Source organism: Galeopterus variegatus, unplaced genomic scaffold, assembly GCF_000696425.1.
Source record: "Galeopterus variegatus unplaced genomic scaffold, G_variegatus-3.0.2 Scaffold1205, whole genome shotgun sequence".
NCBI classification, from domain to species: domain Eukaryota; kingdom Metazoa; phylum Chordata; class Mammalia; order Dermoptera; family Cynocephalidae; genus Galeopterus; species Galeopterus variegatus.
The window spans coordinates 370,360-387,719 of NW_007727316.1; the positions used below are offsets into that span (position 1 = coordinate 370,360).

The window sequence follows — 17,360 nt, forward strand, 5'->3', positions numbered from 1 at the left end:
TGGGACTGCAAAATGGTGCAGCCTCTATGGAAAAAGGTGTGGAGGTTCCTCAAACAATTGCAGATAGATCTGCCATATGACCCAGCTATCCCACTGCTGGGAATATACCCAGAGGAATGGAAATCATCAAGTCGAAGGTATACCTGTTTCCCAATGTTCATCACACCACTCTTTACAATAGCCAAGAGTTGGAACCAGCCCAAATGTCCATCATCGGATGAGTGGATACAGAAAATGTGGTATATTTATACAATGGAATACTACTCAGCTATAAAAAAGAATGAAATACTGCCATTTGCAATGACATGGATGGACCTAGAGAGAATTATATTAAGTGAAACAAGTCAGGTGCAGAAAGAGAAATACCACATGTTCTCACTTATTGGTGGGAGATAAAAATAAAAATAAATAAATAATTTCACACACACACACACACACACACACACACACACACAAACCGGGGGGAGAAGAAGACATAAAAATTACAATTCCTTGAAGTTGACAGAACAAGCTTACAGAAAGGACATTGTTGGGTTGGAGGGGGGAGAGAGAAGAGGGAGGGAGGTTTCAGTGATGGGCCACTATAATCAACCACATTGTATATCAACAAAATAAAATTTTTTTAAAAAATTATGATTTTTAATTGTGGCATAGTACCCATAACATAAAATTTTCCATCTTCACTTGTAAGTGTACAGTATAGTGGCAGTAAGTGCATTCACATTACTGTGCTGCCTGTCATCACCACCACCCATCTCCACAACTCTTTCATGCTGTAAAACGGGAACTTTGTATCCATTAAACAACTCCTCATTCCCTCTTTCTCCAGCCCCTGGAAACCACTATTCTACTTTCTGTCTCTATGAATGTGGCTACGGAAGGTACCTCAAATCAGTGGAATCATACAGTGTCTGTCCTTTTGTGGCTGGCTTATTTCACTTAACATGATGTCCTCAAGCTTTATCCATGTTGTAGCATGTGTCAGAATTTCCTTCATTTTTAAGGCTGAATCATATCCTATTGTGTGTATATTCCACGTTTTGTTTACCCGTTCATCTGTTGATGGACACTTGAGTTGTTTCTACCCACTGGCTATTGTGAATAATGCTGCTGTGACCATGGGTGTACAAATATCGCTTTGATACCCTGCTTTCAATTCTTTGGGGTCTATACCCTGAAGTAAAATTGCTGGATCATATGGTAATTGTATTTTTAATTTTTTGAGGAACTGCCCTACTGTTTTTCATACCAGCTGCACCATTTTGCATTCCTACCAACAGTGCACACGTGTTGCAATTTCTCCACATCCTCACCAACACTTATTTTCTGTTTGTTTTTTATAGTAGCCATTCTAATGGGTGTGAGGTGTAGGTATCTCGTGGTCTTGATTTGTGTTTGTTCCCTGATGATTAGTTGTGTTGGGCATTTTTTCATGTGTTTATTCAACATATGTGTATCTTCTTTGGAGAAATGTCTACAAGTTCTTCAGCCACTTTTATCAGGTTTTTTTGTTGTTGTTGTGGTTGAGTTGCAGAAGTTCCTAATATATCCTGGATATTAACACCTTATCAGATAGATAAGTTGTGAAATGTTTTCTCCTGTTCTGTGGGCTGTCTTTTTACTGTTGATTGTGTTCTTTGATGTACAGTTTTTAATGTAGTCCAATTTATCTATTTTTTCTTTTGTTGCCTGTGCTTTTGGTGTTATGTCCAAGAAATCACTGCCAGATCGAATGTCATGAAGCTTTTCCCCTATATATGGAGGGTTCAAAAGTGACAAAGTAAACTTTAGAGACACTTGGCCTCCAGCACCAGTATTAAAGTTCAGTTCTTTTCCCCCAGGCTGTATTCATGAACCATCGATGGCAGAATCTTGGCCCTGGAAATGCAGCATTATAGCAATGGAGGCTTCTCCCTGGATGAGTCACCACATGTAAGTGTTTTAAGGATCAAGTTCACATTCCTGAAAGAGTGTTGCATAAAATGATTTAATTCAGAAAATGTTCAGGAGTTTGATATTTAATCATAAAAGCATAATGACCATCATTGCAGACAACTGCCACATGTTACTTACTGGCACCTGCAGTGAGCCCAGAGATCTTGGCTAAGTCTGCACTGGTGTGTTATCACCATGCTTCCCCAAATTAGGGCTCTTTTCACAGATGCAAGCATTAGATCAGACTTTCTCAGCCTCAGCCCTGTTGACATTGTGGACTGGTTAACTTTGCTGTGGGGACTGTGGGGACTGTCCTATGCATTGTACGATACTTAATAGTGTCTTTGGCCTCTACCCAGTTGATGCTAGTGGCACTGCTATCCCCCAGTCTTAACAACCAAAAATATCTACAGACATTGCCAGATGTCCCCGGGAGGTGGGGTGGTAGGGTGGGGATAGCCCCTGGTTGAGAACCAATGCATTAGACCCAATGCCAAATTTTTTTTTTTCTCTTTTCCAGGATATTGTACTTATTACATTCTGTAGACCCAGTGCATAGGGCCTGGGAGCACTTCAGAGACTTTTGTAAATGTTTGAAATCTGGAAAAAAGTACATTAACTCTAAAATATAAAAATAAAAAATGATTTTAATAAAAAATTATTCAAATATTTAAAAATTATTTCACAGCAAAAATGCATTTAATTTGGGGCATAGATATATTTTGTCATGTCTGATGTGATGTAAAGAGGGCTGCCGTTTTTGTCTGGTTTTGGTCTGGGGTCTCAGGATGCTAAAACAGGTACAGAAGAACCTGGGTCTTATCACGTTAACTCTGGATTTCTCCAGGTGATGGAAGAGGGACTTCTGAGCATGGACAACACTTACTTACAAGTTTGCCAACCTGCGCTGCCAGGCTCGGGCGTGCAGAAACAACCTTCCGCCCAGCACAGCTATGCGTGGCTTTGGCTTTCCTCAGGCGGGACCGATCACCGAGTCCTGTATCACAGAAGTTGCAGCCCAGTGTGGTTTGTCCCCTGAGAAGGTAATACTCAGTTAGTCCCCCACACAAAAGACATTGAATTTCATAAGTGGGAGGGCCTTTGGAGGTCATTCAGGTTGAGGAGCCTGAGATCCAGGGGGGTAAATGATTTGTCCCAGGTAACCCACCTAACCAGTTAATACAGAGCTAGGACTCCAAAGCTCAGTGATCCTTGTCTTACTCAGACTCCTTCTCAAAAATCCTGGAAACAGAGGATATTGAGGAGTGAGCATTGGATTCTCACCTGTCCAGTAAGAAGTTTCCATCGGTTGGAGATATAACTGCTACCAACAAGTTCTGTCAAGCCCTCTTTCCCTGCTTTCCCTAACATCTCAGCCAGCTGTCATAAAGTATGTCATTTCACTTGCTCAGATGACCTCCTTCAGTCCTTCAAGTTGCAGCCCCAGCTTCGTTGATTAACAAGAACTTTCCCTTCCTGGCACCTCTTCCACCCCCAGATCCTGTAGTGGGGTTAGGGTGGGGACATGTGGTGAGCTGTGTCTCACCTCCTTCTCCTCCCCCATGCCTTTCTGCTGTGATGTTGTGCAGGGAGGAAGAGGACGAGGACCAAGGAAAGCACATAGCTTCTCCCCATGTGATTCTCCTGGCGAGCTATGGTCCTCTTACTCATTTAGATGTGGCCGCTTTTCAAGTATGTGGTCTGTGGGCTCCAAGTCTGCCAGCTTCCAGGAATTGACAGTTCCCAGGGAGGGTCAGTTAAATCTCCAACTGACCTTCAGCTGGCGCCTCGTGCATCATTCCTCCAGGGGCAACACCTCCTTGCCCCATGCCCCAGCAGTCCTTGGAAAGCCCCAGTTCCCAATTGATCTACTTCTTTCCCCCCAATATTCTCTGGCCATAGGCAGGAGCCACCTTCTTTATGTCTCTTGAACTTGTGGGGGTCCTTGCCCCTCTCTTCCAGGCCATCTTACTACAGACTCTCTCCTTAATGTTCTGTAACACTTGGTGGCAGCAGGAAAGAGGGTCACACAAAGACCTCCCTTCATCCCCAGCGACACTGGAGGAGAGAATAGCCTCTTAAAAACACTGCTTTCCCCCAAATGGTATTTCTCACTAAGTTCCGGTCTTAACTCTTATAATGATCTGAGAATTTTTTAGGGTCCTCGGGAGGGTGTGTGTCTGTAATGGCCCCTGTCAGCTTAGGGAGAAGGCTGGCCACAACTGCTGAGTCTTCTCAACTGAGAATGTGAGGCATTTGGCTCCTTTGGTCTTCAGCTGGGGTTGCCAATTCTGGGCATACAGGAGAGTTGTACCCAGTGTCCTGGGATAGGATCCTTTCATGTTATCTTCATCCTAGATTTTGGTTATATTTAAACAAATGTTCATGTTTGCCTGTTTTGGAGATGAGTGGTCTTATGTTGCCATAGCATCTGAATAATCCAAATCATGTAGCCTGGATTACCTTACAACAGTTGTTCACAAAAGCTACAATTAAGAGTCCACACTGTACCCGTGCTGTGCTCAGTTATCTAGGAATATATGGAGAGAAGAAGTCCTTGTTTTGACCTTGCACAAGAGCAGCATAGAAAACCTATGAGTAAGTGCTAACATATTTGATAGAGACTCCGAGTAGGGGAAGAGAGGGACGCTGTGCGTCGGGAAATGCTTCAACAAGGACTAAGTAGAACTTGGCTCGGACCTTATCGGATGCGCAGAATCTGACTAGGGCAGTGGATCGATGAGACTGTGTCTGCTGGGCTCTCTCTTCCCCACCTTATTTACTCTCCTTTTCTTTCATAGGTCCAAATGATGAACATGTACAAGGAAATTGATGAAACGCACTACAAACAAGAGATTAATGCCAAGAACCTGATCCCTTGTTGGAGGGAATGTATGGCCACGTCTTCCTACTCCCTGAGGAAAGCGGCCATGGAAAAATTCAACATGGAGAACTACTAGAAGAAGAAGGGGCTGGCCATGGTCCCCCTGAAGTATGCTGTCAGGCTTAGCTCGGTTTCTGCTTGTCAGGTCAGTTCTCCAAACACGTGTGGGCTTGCCACCTGCCAGCAGCCCCAGTGAAACAAAAGGTGTTGAGGAAGTTTTTCATCAAGTTGGAGTAGCCATATGGTTGCAATGTCCAACTGTAGCTTCAGCAAAGTTGTGCTTAATCAAGCTACTTTTACTCCAGAGGAGACAAGAGCTCCTCTGCCCGCAGCCACACGGTTGGTGAAAAACATTCTTGCCAGGGAAATTGGGAGACCTGAGGTTTACTTCTGGCCCTGGCATTAAGCAGCTGAGTAACTGCTCTGGGCCTGATTGCCCATGTATAAAATACGAGGGTGGGACCAATGACCCCCAAGACTCCTCTTCCAATTGCTGTGATTCTGTGTTGCTGGCCCATGACATAGAAATGGGAGGCTGCAAGGTGTGCGGGTGCCCCTCTCCTTTTGGGTGAGTTGGGGCAGACTAAACCCAGAAAAGTAAATAATTTAAAAATAGGTTTTTAAACACAATCTCAGGAATTTGTTCACCTTGTCACTGTTGAAAGTATGAAGGAGAGGATTGGAAACCTGCTCTTGAAGTTTAATTTCATTAATTGATTAAGTAAACCCCCTTGCTTGGTTGCTAAATCCCACTTTCTGTTTCCACCTCTTAATTCTTGAGTGAAACTTACCCCTAATAGCAGTGAATGACTGCTCCATTCTAGTGTGGCAGTGATGGGGACCCCTCTTATCTGTGCTCTTACATTGATGTGTACGTGCATATGCAGATAAGCCAGCAGAGCCTTCACAATTATTGTCACTGCCCTTTGCAGAATTCATACCTTTGGCTGAGCTGTGAAGAAAACAGAGCAAGTGCATTGAGTGACGACAGAATAGGGATAAATGTGGGGGGCGGGGAGCTGTGAGAGGAGCATCAGCGTGAATGTTGTGGGTTGAGGGAGCAGAGGAAGCCAGGAAAAGTGGTGGAAAGGTCCCCCCCCCATTCCTGTATCTATCTGTTCGTCCAACTATCCTGGTTGAGCTTTGGTGTAATCCTTAGAAGGTTTTCACACAGCTTGGACTATATGCAGGTGGTAGCTCAGAGGAGCATTACAGCAAGCGGTCATCTTATCGCAGCCTTCTTATTCCTTGCTTGTTTGTGATGGCAAAAAATAACTCAGAGCCATGTGGTCATCTGCACACAGTCTACTCAGAGAAGGAAGATGGTCAAGTGGCCGTGGCTGAGCAACAAAGGCAAGCACATGGTTATTGAAAAGGAAGGGAGAGAAAAAGCCACCACTGGGAAAAGCGTTTGTGAGCAGTGAATGTTGGTATACAGACTGGCCAGGATCATCGGGGAAAGCAATCTCCGTTGTTTATGGGCCCTCTGGAATTCTTCGCATGTTAGGCTGTGGATAGACAGGGCAGACTGCTTGTGTTTAACGGCTGCCTCCGCCATAGACCAGGTCTGTCCCATTTCCTTCATCAGAAATTTCTCAAAAAGTAAATACAAAATAATGATAATTACTGAGCACCTACTATATTATAAGCCCTTTTAGACTTTATCTCATTCAACCCACAGGACAACCTATAAGATCTGTATCCTCATTTTAGCAATGAGAAAACTGAGGCTCAGAGAGTTTAAATAACTTGCCCAAAGTCCCACAGCTGCTAGAGGCGGGGCCAGGGCTGGGACTCAAGTCTGAGCAGCTCCTGAAGCTGTGCGTTCTCAGTTGCCCAAGCTGCCTCCCCAAAACACCTCTTGAGGGGAACCTGAGACAGGATTGAGCTCAGGTGAGAAGAAACTAGACCACAGCCAGTGGAACAAATTCATTTCCAAAGGCTGAGCCCCTGCCTGGGATACTCACCAGCTTCTGTGCTTAAAATATTTGCTTAGGGCAGAATCAGGGAGTTTGAGATCAGTCAAGCTGCTTCCTGGAAGGCATGCGCTGAAAGACTCTATTCTAAAGCAAACCAAATAGAGGAAGGAACTAGAAAGAATATTTGAGTGCCTTCTCTGTGTAAGGCCTGGGGCTGGGAATTTGTGATATACTTCGTTAACCCCTGTCTGGGGTCTGTTGGGGGTGTGATTCTCTCTATTTTATAGAAGGGGAAACTGAAGCCCATAGAGATGCACGCTCTTGCTCAAGGACATCCAGCTAGTGAGTGGCAGGACAAGGATTTGACCTCATCACTGCCTGACTGCAGGTCCCCCAGGTCTTCATCCTCCCATGCTGCCTCCTTGCAAAGAAGCAGCCCCTGCTCAACAGCTGAGGGGTCAGAAGTCCCACACCTACATTACACGTAATTCCCAGACTTTGAATACTGAAGGGCACAGACAGTATCTCATTAGCCTCTGTTTCTAGTGCCTTACTACGGCACCAAGCCGAGTAGGAAGGCAGATGTTTGAATGACTGAGACATTTTGGGAATCTGTGGGATTAAAGCTAACTTCCCACCAATACAAGTAGTTGTTGCTTGAAGATTTAAATTTCGCCGACTAAGTCCTTTATTTATATTGGAGAACCATCTGTTCCAATGCTCCAGTTGTGCTGATTTTGTAGATGAAGCTTTGCAGAATTATCTTTTGTGATGCTAACAATGAACCATCCGGTGGTGCCACTTAACTGAACCAAATTTGAGATTTTAAATGGCCGGAGGAGATTGCAGCCCCACAGGGAAAAAATTACTCAGGGGTCTCTGATAGAAATGCTGCCCTGGACTTGTGCAGGGAGAGTGCTGTCACCAGCAGGATCACACAATATAGGAAATGCATGATCCACCATAATTTTAACTCAATCACATATGCCAAGTCCAAGTACAATGACGCCCACATTCTGCACAGCCAAGGAGGCCAAGTACAGTCTGTAAGCTTAAGAGACAGATCGAAATGTCTATGTTGTTGCAAATTCATTTATCAGACATTGACTGAGCACCTACCACACATGAGACACTATGTTTCATTCCAAGGGTGTCTTAGGACATAACCCTTACTTTTAGGGGGTTCACATTCTGGCAGAGCATAACGAAGTGCCACAGGATGGAGCCCAGGAGCCACCGCTACAGCTGGCATCACCTGGCATCTGATACACAATCCAGGGCAGCCAGCTCTGGGCTCTCCATAGAGGATGCCACTTCTTATCTTTAATTTTGAGAATAAATGGCCAGGAGCATAAGACAGTGTTTCCAGGAGTGATTTGTCAATAGTAAGACATACTCTGTTTTGTCCTCCCAAGCCCCCTGGGCATGATTGTTATGGCTACTGTGTCTTCCTCAAGATTCTAAGACTCACCCTTGGGCAGTGAATGTGTATGTGCCTTTATCCTCAGAGAAAGGGTACCCTGATTGTCCCCCCTTTGCCAATGTATTCCTAGTTTACACCTACTGTCCAGGTGAATGTAGCCCATTTTCACTGCCAAAAGTGTCTTATTTGAACAACAGAGGCTTCTGGTTGTCATTCGCTGGGGTAGTGTGAACCTTTGGATACCAATAAAGACACAGTTCTGTAAGTGTGGTCCACAGCACACAGGTGGCTGTGAAGGTCCTTCTGGTGGGCAGAGAATTGATTCAGGAATGCATTCCTTCCCTTGGGTTTATCTGGTGATTGGCATTCAGTTCCATTAACTTTCACTTATGGCCAGGGTTGCTTACCAGTAATCCAAGTGAGTGATAAAGGCTTACTAAAATTTTAGGTTCATTAAGTGGAAATTAGCTTGTTACCAGAATTTTATGAAGACCCTGCCTTTACAAATCCTAGATTATTATGCCACTCTGCATAGAAACTTAGATATTAAGAAACCTAGCTGACAGAGCTTTGAGTGAGCTCCGACTGGCCCAGACAACGTCCGTGAACAGCTGCAAAGATTGCCTTGCAGGTCTTCCTGGACCACAATGGAACCATTTAGAGGTATTTTCTCTAGGACCATATGCTGTTTATTTTGCCCTTACACTGGAGACTCAAAGTGATGAAACCATCCTTGTTTCCTACAGTCCCCTGGGATATCTCCATACTTACTAGTTAAGCACAGGCCAACTTGGAAGAAGGCACATTCTTCTTAATTGTAAAACATGTTTAGTTTAGAGTCTGGAGTTCCTGATTACAGGAGTCTTTCATTCTGTTTGCAGTTTGGTTCCTTCTGGATCCTTGTGGGGAGATAGACAGTTAGAAAAGATTACTTCAAAGTTCCATCTGCAAAGCTCTGTAGTTCTGTGCCAAGATGGTTTCAAGTGGGCTTAGCTCATTTTGCAGCAAACGAGTTAATGTCTGTCTTCTCATCTTATTTGGATTTTCATTTTTACTTTTCTGCAGCACACCTACAACTATGGGAATATGTGCACACACAGACAATTATTCTCCCTCTCCCTCAACCTATCTGTATAGTACTTGACTTTGCATTTTAAAATGGAGAGCATCCCTCACACCCCAACCCCCCCAAAAAACCCCTAAAATGTTGCTCTATCCTGGGGTGGAGAGAAGAGGGTCCTTGGGGGTACCAGTGTGCTCAGATGTCCTCATTAGGAAATAGTAGCCTAAGGAGCATAGTCCTACCACAGACTCAAAGCTACCCAGTGACTATGTGGCCTCTTGTGGGGTGGCCACGAGGCAGGGCTTGCCCCAGCACTGCCCCAGCTCTGCTCAGCGTTCTCGGGGCAATGGGAAAAGTGTCCGTGTATGTTTTTGGCAGAGGCTGGGGGATGGAAAGGAGGGGATCTTTTCTAAGGAAAATGTCTTAATTGACATGATATGTGATGATACCAGTCAAAAACATCATGGAAATTGTTTTTGTCCTTTCTGCTTAGGCTGCCGCCCTGGTTCACGTTTATCTAGATGGCTCTGTGCTAGTCACACACGGTGGAATTGAGATGGGGCAGGGCGTCCACACTAAAATGATTCAGGTAAGGATGCAAATAACGGGATTAAGTTGGGTGTGTGCTGGTAAACGTGTTCATGAGAGAGAAACTATGAATGTATATTTTTTCTTCCAAAATAAAGGATAGGACACTTTAGCTTTGACAGCTTAAGCTGTTAAGCTGTTAGCAGAAACTGGGTAAACAAGCCAATTTTGTAACTGAACCTCCTAAAAGAATGTGGCAGAAGAGTCTCCAGTTTTATTGCTCCAAAAGGTTGCATGTACATTTGCTGCAGATATTTTAACAATTGAGTTGTCTTTTTTGAATGTTTGCTGAGCAATAAAAAAAGTGTAAATTGTGATGTATGGCATTATTTCTTGACCTTTTTATATTAAGGGCTCTGAACAATTGATAATATAAATCACATTTGATATTTTCTACCCAAACTTTACAGTTTTATTTTGGCTCACTTATTTTAGATAAATTTTAAGCTACTGCTTCTATTTTGCTAATCATAATAGTAATCAATTAGTAATCATAATAGTCATTATCAATTATAAAACATTTGGAAGAGGCAGAAAAATGAAACAAACAAACAAAAAGATCCTACACAGTTCCACCACTCAGCAATCATCACTTTCCTGGGGTCTTCCCATTTTGTCTTTTTTTTCTTTTTCGGAAAATTGCTAACATCCTATTTATGTAATTTTGTATCCTGTTTTTCTCACCTATCCTAATGTAGAATGAGCACTGCCTCCTATCATTGAGAGTTCTTTACAATCATGATTCTAAATGGTTGCATGTGGATATATGTATAATTTATTTAACCATCCCCTAACCGTTGAACACTTAGAAGAATATTTTTGTACATTAGCCTGTGATCATATTGATGATTGTTTTCTTAACACAGATTCCCAGATGTGGGATTAGTGGGTCACAGAGTGTATTTCAAATTGTTTAATGCATGCTATATTACCAAATTGTTTTCCAGAAAGTGTCCATCTCATTATACCCCTAACCAACACTGAATGTTATGAATTGTTGAAACATTTAAGATAATTTGATAGGTGAATGAAAGTATATCATTTTTGCTTTGATTTACATTTTTCTGATTGTAACAATGTTGAATATGTATTTTCTTTCATGGTATCAGTCACATGAGAATATTTGGGGGGTGAGATTTCAATGTTTTCCTTATCAAGCCATCAGAGACCTTTATATTCTAAGCCTGTGCACTCCGTGTAGATGATCTTCTGAGAGCCAACCATTGTGGAAGGGCTCTCTATGCTGTGACCTTGTAGAAGTTGTGCACAAACTTTATTAATCCGTCTTGCTGGCAGGAAAGAGGAGAATTTTCGATCAGTTAAAGTTAGCAATATGATTTTGCTCTCCAACACTAAAAATAAAGGAATAATAAAGCAGCCAGCTGAGTGCTTGTGTTGGCACGCGGCCCCGGCACCCTCTCCTTCTGTGACCCATGTGTTCATGTTGCTGCTTTTTCAGGACCATTGTCCTTTCTCATGAGAAGCACTCTTTTCCTGGAGCTTCTTCAGAAGTGTGAATAGGAAATGGCTATCTCCTATCACCAATAAGGTTGGCTTTGCTAGCATTTTGCAGTATGTAGTGGTAGAAGAGGCCTCAAAGGTGTTGATGTTATGATTATAATGATATGAAGCATTTCTCCCTGCCGTGTCTTGGGGCCTCACCTCCTCTTCCTGATGCTATTGCACACGAGAAAGTCAGAAAAAAAGAGAGTGTGTTCACGGCTTGGGGTACAGTCTAGCTATAGGGTTTTTAGAAAAGAGGAACTTTTGTGGCTAGAAGAATTTGTGGTTCTGCTCCTTTGTCCCGGTTGTCCATATGAGGGCCCCACACCACCTGTGCTGTGCACAGGTCAATGACTAATCAAAGTATTTGAAAAGAAACTCTTCTAAAACCCAGGTGGTCAGCCATGAATTAAGGATGCCAATGTCAAACATCCACCTGCATGGAACAAGCACGGAAACTGTCCCTAATACAAATGTCTCAGGAGGGTCTGTGGTAGCGGATTTCAACAGGTTGGCAGTAAAGGTAAAAATTACTGTGATGGTATCCAAATCATTAACCCTGTCAGGGCAAAATACATGGGTGGAGCTCAGAAAATATTGAGAGTTAATTCATCCCTTATCTCCTTCCCCCAGTCTCGGGCTCAGTTGGTGGTATAGCATCCACTGGCTCTCCTGTGCTGGAAATGCCACCTCTTTTCTCCCTCACACCTGACATCTCACTGGTCAGCAAGTCCTTGCAATTCTACTCAGAAATGTCTCTATGTCTTTCCACTTCCATGTTACGTGAATATGGCTTCGAGTCAGACTCCCAGCTCTTGCCAGGGCCATTGCGAGGCTTCTTTCTCCCAACCCCAGCTTCACCCTGCCAGAGTGAACTTCCCCACAAAACCTATCTGACTCTGCCATGTTTGAAAACAGTGGCCAGTGGTTTGCCAACAGTTTTTCTAAGTCCTCACTTCCTAGTGTGGCTTACGAGGCCACTGTGTTTAAGACCAGTTCACACTTGACAGCCCCCCCCACACCCACACACTCACCTCCTTATGAAACCTTCCACATCACCTTCTTCCAGGGCTGCTCTCTTACCTCTCTGGGTTCCCATGGACCTTTTAGATAAGTCTGTGGAATGGCATGTTGTTTTGAAATTGCTGTTTGTATAAAATTATGATTATAATTTTAATTAAGAAAATAATCCCTAGGATGCTTGTCAAACTCTTCTAAAATGCCTTGAACCCATCATCAGCAAGAATCCTCAAGGAACTTGGAAGGATTGGGTGAGAATCCTGGTTCTCTATGTTTTATGTTAGAAAAAAAACAAGGATGGGAGAGAGTGAGATAAGTATGTGTGAATTAAGTATCTGCAGAAAGAGCACTTTAAAAGGTACCACCATTGCATAATGATAAATAAGAGGCCCTTTGGCTTTCAGCATGTGTAAATCCTATCATAGTATGGTGGAGAAACTCTTACATCTTGCATCTGGTAAAATTCTATTAGAGAAAAAGGTGTTTATTCTGCCAGAACTCCTGTTTTAAGCTAGAATTAATGAATGTTTTATGCTATGGAACCTAGGTATTTTCTGGATAATAGCTGCAAATCTGTTTCTTCTTCTTTGGATTCCACTGTTCTTAAAATAGAAAATCAATACTAGAATGATTCTGTAATAGTAAAAATCATATAAGCACTCATTTGGAAATAGGAAACCAAGCCATTGGATATGTGTTCAACCAACGGTAGGCACTCAGTGGAATGGAAATATCCAACTGCTTCCTTTGATCTACTTACAACCTAATTGGAAGAAGAAGACACACATTCTAAAGTCAACTAGTAAACTTTTCAAAGTAATAGGTTATAAAGTACCAGCTGGTACGGAATGGATATCCATAAAAGCTGGGAGCGTGTGTGGTACAGACTATTCTAGAATGTCAGTTTGCAATGTTAAAAGCACAGGTCTGGGGGAAATAACAGTTCGGGAGCCCCACTTAGGAATGGTTCCTGATATTCTGTAGAGCATGCCCTTATTTATTTATTTATTTATTTATTTGTCTTTTTGTCTCTTTTTTCGTGACCGGCAACGGATCGCAACCCTCAGTGTCGCGCCCATACCGGACCGGGACCGGCAACGGGATCGCAACCCTCGGTGTTGCCCCTGCTCCTCACTCAGCCAGTGAGCGGCCGGTCTGCATGTGGGATCCGAACCCTTGGCGGGAGGGTCGCCGCGCTTCCCAAGCAGCGCACTGTAGCAGTGCGCCACCGGGCCGGCCCCGAGCATGCCCTTATTTTATGATTGCTATTTATGGGAGCTTTCAATGCTTTCTGGGCACATTTGTTTCCGCCCTCTGCCCGGTGCTGCCTGAGCCAGTCCTCCACTGTCACGACATGCTGCCGTTCAGTCCGCTTTCTTTTCATGGTTGCATTTTCCCACCTCCTTTTTTAGACTTGGGGACTTGGACCTAACCTCCATTTTCCTGTATAGTAGTCAACTGTGTGCACTGCAGAGTTGGGAAACCTTTTGATGTAAATGGTACTATTCAGCAAAATTATTTCCTTCAACCGAAACTGTTATGGATACCTGATATTAAAATTAAACATCCAACCAACCATTATTTTCTAAAGTGTCCCTTGTTAATAGACTTATTCTTTCCAGATGACTCAGTGAATTTCTTCATAAGCAGAACATGTGTCGACCACTTTAGTCCTCTGTAACATACCACAGCAGTCATTTATTGTGATTATATGGATTGCACAAACACTGTTACTGAAAGCCATGAACCACAGATGCCAGTGGAGATGGAGAAAGCTGAAAGGAATAAATGAATCTTGGTCTTTCTTAGTTATTACTCCTGATAGCTTTATTTAACACATAGTAAAATTAAAGTTGAAATCTTGAGTGATTCTTTCTTTAGGAATCCTGATTGCATCCTGTCATGCTCTTCCTGTACAGGCACAGACTGCTTTTGATGAAAGCATTAGTCTTTCAGCTACTGGATACTTCAGGCAAGTAGTCCTTTCTGTTGCATGCTGTGGAAAATGCAATGGTATCTTGAGGAAGAGTTTCAGTTTTGTTTGCAATTTTGGTAAAAGTTGATTTTGTATCTTCTATTAACCCACTGTTATAAAGTACATTTAGTTGCTAGTTAATACAAGTGTCCAGGAAGACTTTTGCTGGGAAAAAAAACACACACAAATAAAATTCAGCTCAATTGATGATTCAGTCATACCAGCTGGTGTTATAAGGCTCTTTGGGGGTTCATGCTTGAAATCCACAGCAGCGGTTGACTTTTTGTTGAAAATACAATCTATCGCTTAAGTTAAGAAACAGAAGTAGGGGAATGCAAATTAAACTTGCAATAAGAAGGGCCAGCCCATGGCTCACTCAGGAGAGTGTGGTGCTGATAACACCAAGGCCCTGGGTTCGGATCCCATCTAGGGATGGCCGGTTCGCTCACTGGGTGAGCGTGGTGCTGACAACACCAAGGGTTAAGATCCCCTTACCAGTCATCTTTAAAAAAAACAACAAAAAGCTTGCAATAAGAAAGGCACCATTTCACACCGTCCGGATTGGCAAAAAAGAAATTTGACAATAGCCACGAGTCATCAAGATATGGAAGAATAGGAACTCACGTAATTTGGAAAACAGTTTATCAGATTATTTTAATGAAGAATGACAGCCCTCAGAGAGCAGGGTGTTATAGAGTCTTACCTGGTTTTGCCACTTTGCCAGTTGTCATGAAGCTCTGGGGCACTGACTGTCTATCAGGAGTAGTCATTGGGAACATTTTTAGTGGGCACCTCCAGTCTGAGGGAGCAGAGGAGAGAGGGTAGAGAGTCCTGGCAAGCTGCTGGCCTATACTCCTCTTCTACCATCAACATTCACCCAATGTCCTTAAAGAAGAGTTGGGAACAGAGCAGCCATGAGGCCTGATGGTGAGAGACCAGAGTAATAGCAAAGAATGAGAACCAAGGGACTGATTGCTCACACAGAAGGTTGAATTCTGGAGCCAGAAAGATAGAGGAAGCAGACATGCATGCACCTTTGAAATAGTGTGTGTTGTAAAATGCAAGTTGAATTCCCCAAATCTGATGATGATAGGACTGTATGATGCAATATTAGCCAAAATTGATAGGATGGATAATCATAAAGTCAGCAGTTAACTTCCAGGAGTAAGGAGTCATAGGTCAGGAGTAATTGGGTCTTTCATCAGACAAAGCAAGTTGAATGAGAAGGAACTAAATATTGATGTATTCGACAGATTTATTGAGCAAGCATTATGTGCTAGCACATCATTGTACAAGTGTATTCCTCTGTTTGCACAGCTCCTTATGCGTCTGTTTCATCATCATGGTCTGCAACTGGGGGACTTGGTCACTTAACAACTCTCCTCAAAAATTATGTTTCCTTTAGGGGTTACGAGTTAAACATGGTCTGGGAGAAAGGTGAAGGCCGTCCTTTCGAATACTATGTTTATAGAGCTGCCTGTTCCTAGGTTGAAATAGACTGCCTGACGGGGGATCATAAGGTCAGTACCCATGAGAAAGGTCTTCAAGTTGCACTTAAGATGCACCTAAATCCCACATATGCCATCTAGCTGAGGAGACTTGAGTGTGTGCCAGCACCATGTATTTGGCCTAGGAGTGATTTCTCTGTGTTACCAGAAGAAAATAGAAGCTCGGCAATTGCATTGGTGGTATGTTTGCTTCCATGGAAAACAACTGGTGGCCTCCTTTCTTTATTTCCTGGGCCCTTTTAAATGGAATCAGGGAAGAAACCACTTCAAGAAAGAAACAGTCTAAAGGAGGCTTCCATGTAGACTGTTGGCACAACCAGCAATCCTGACCTTTATGAGAAATGTCATCATATGACCTTAGCATCCATAATCTGCTAACTAGCACCAAGGTCCAGCCCGGGGCAGGCAGTGGCCACTTTCCTATCTCTTTTACCAGCTAGGTCTTCCATTTTAGATAGCTTAAGAGCATCCTTATGCTTTAAGGGATGCTATGAGGAGATACACACACAGATTCTCTCTGTCTCTCACACACACTGTCCTGCTTCAAGTACTCACAGAGTTTCTCCTTTTGTACCTGGGCTGTTGGGGGTAGAAGAAGCCACTTAATGGTTACTCTCCAATAATAATAAGTGATCATTGATAACATTAAATGGGACTGTGGTATCCTTACAGCTGTCATGTGACCGAGCTACCAGTTTACTGATAATCTGTCCTAAAACCTACCCAGAAGCAAGCTCTCTTTCTTAATATTTCCAAATATCCTTTGTCTCTACGTTCTTGGATTGTGATCAGATGTAAGCTTTCATTTAATATGTCCCCAGCAAGTATTTTTTAAAGCTATAATCAGCCTAATCTTTGAAATTACATACACCTTTATTGAACTTGCCTNTGATAATCTGTCCTAAAACCTACCCAGAAGCAAGCTCTCTTTCTTAATATTTCCAAATATCCTTTGTCTCTACGTTCTTGGATTGTGATCAGATGTAAGCTTTCATTTAATATGTCCCCAGCAAGTATTTTTTAAAGCTATAATCAGCCTAATCTTTGAAATTACATACACCTTTATTGAACTTGCCTATTCAGGTATCTGGCTTGCCTGGATTCTAACTCAGACTGGATCTCTTTCGGGGAGCCTTGAACTGGGGCAAGACAATTATCCTGCAAAGCATGGTTATCATGTGGAGTGTCCTTCTCTATTAGGGAGAGAGGTCTCTCATGCTCACTGATTTCTAAATCTCCTCTCCCTCCAAGAAAATGTTGGTGAAAACTTAATCACTCGGATTTTCTTATAACCTGTATATGTCTTGGCTTGTTAAGATCTAAAAACAAGGGCTGGCCGGTCAGCTCACTTGCTTAGAGGATGGTGCTGATAACACCAAGGTTAAGTGTTCATAGCCACTTACTGGCCAGCCAGCAAAACCAAAAAAAAAAAAAAAATCTAAGAACAAGGTAATAATTAGCCTTGGTATGAAATTTTAAGGTGTGTTCTTACAACTTTTTTTTTTTTTTTTTTTTTTTAAAGATGACCGGAAAGGGGGATTC

General features: G+C 42.9%; 1 protein-coding gene across 1 annotated transcript in view; it reads left to right on the forward strand.

The window, feature by feature from the left end:
- LOC103592724 (aldehyde oxidase-like) overlaps positions 1 to 17,360 on the forward strand; it is a 45,603-nt gene that overhangs the window by 21,019 nt on the left and 7,224 nt on the right. The window contains 9 exon segments of the mRNA XM_008575555.1: positions 1,854 to 1,932; positions 2,783 to 2,815; positions 2,817 to 2,978; positions 4,737 to 4,964; positions 9,718 to 9,813; positions 11,710 to 11,838; positions 12,512 to 12,586; positions 14,255 to 14,307; positions 15,716 to 15,830. Of these exon segments, the coding sequence (XP_008573777.1) occupies positions 1,854 to 1,932; positions 2,783 to 2,815; positions 2,817 to 2,978; positions 4,737 to 4,964; positions 9,718 to 9,813; positions 11,710 to 11,838; positions 12,512 to 12,586; positions 14,255 to 14,307; positions 15,716 to 15,830 (970 nt within the window).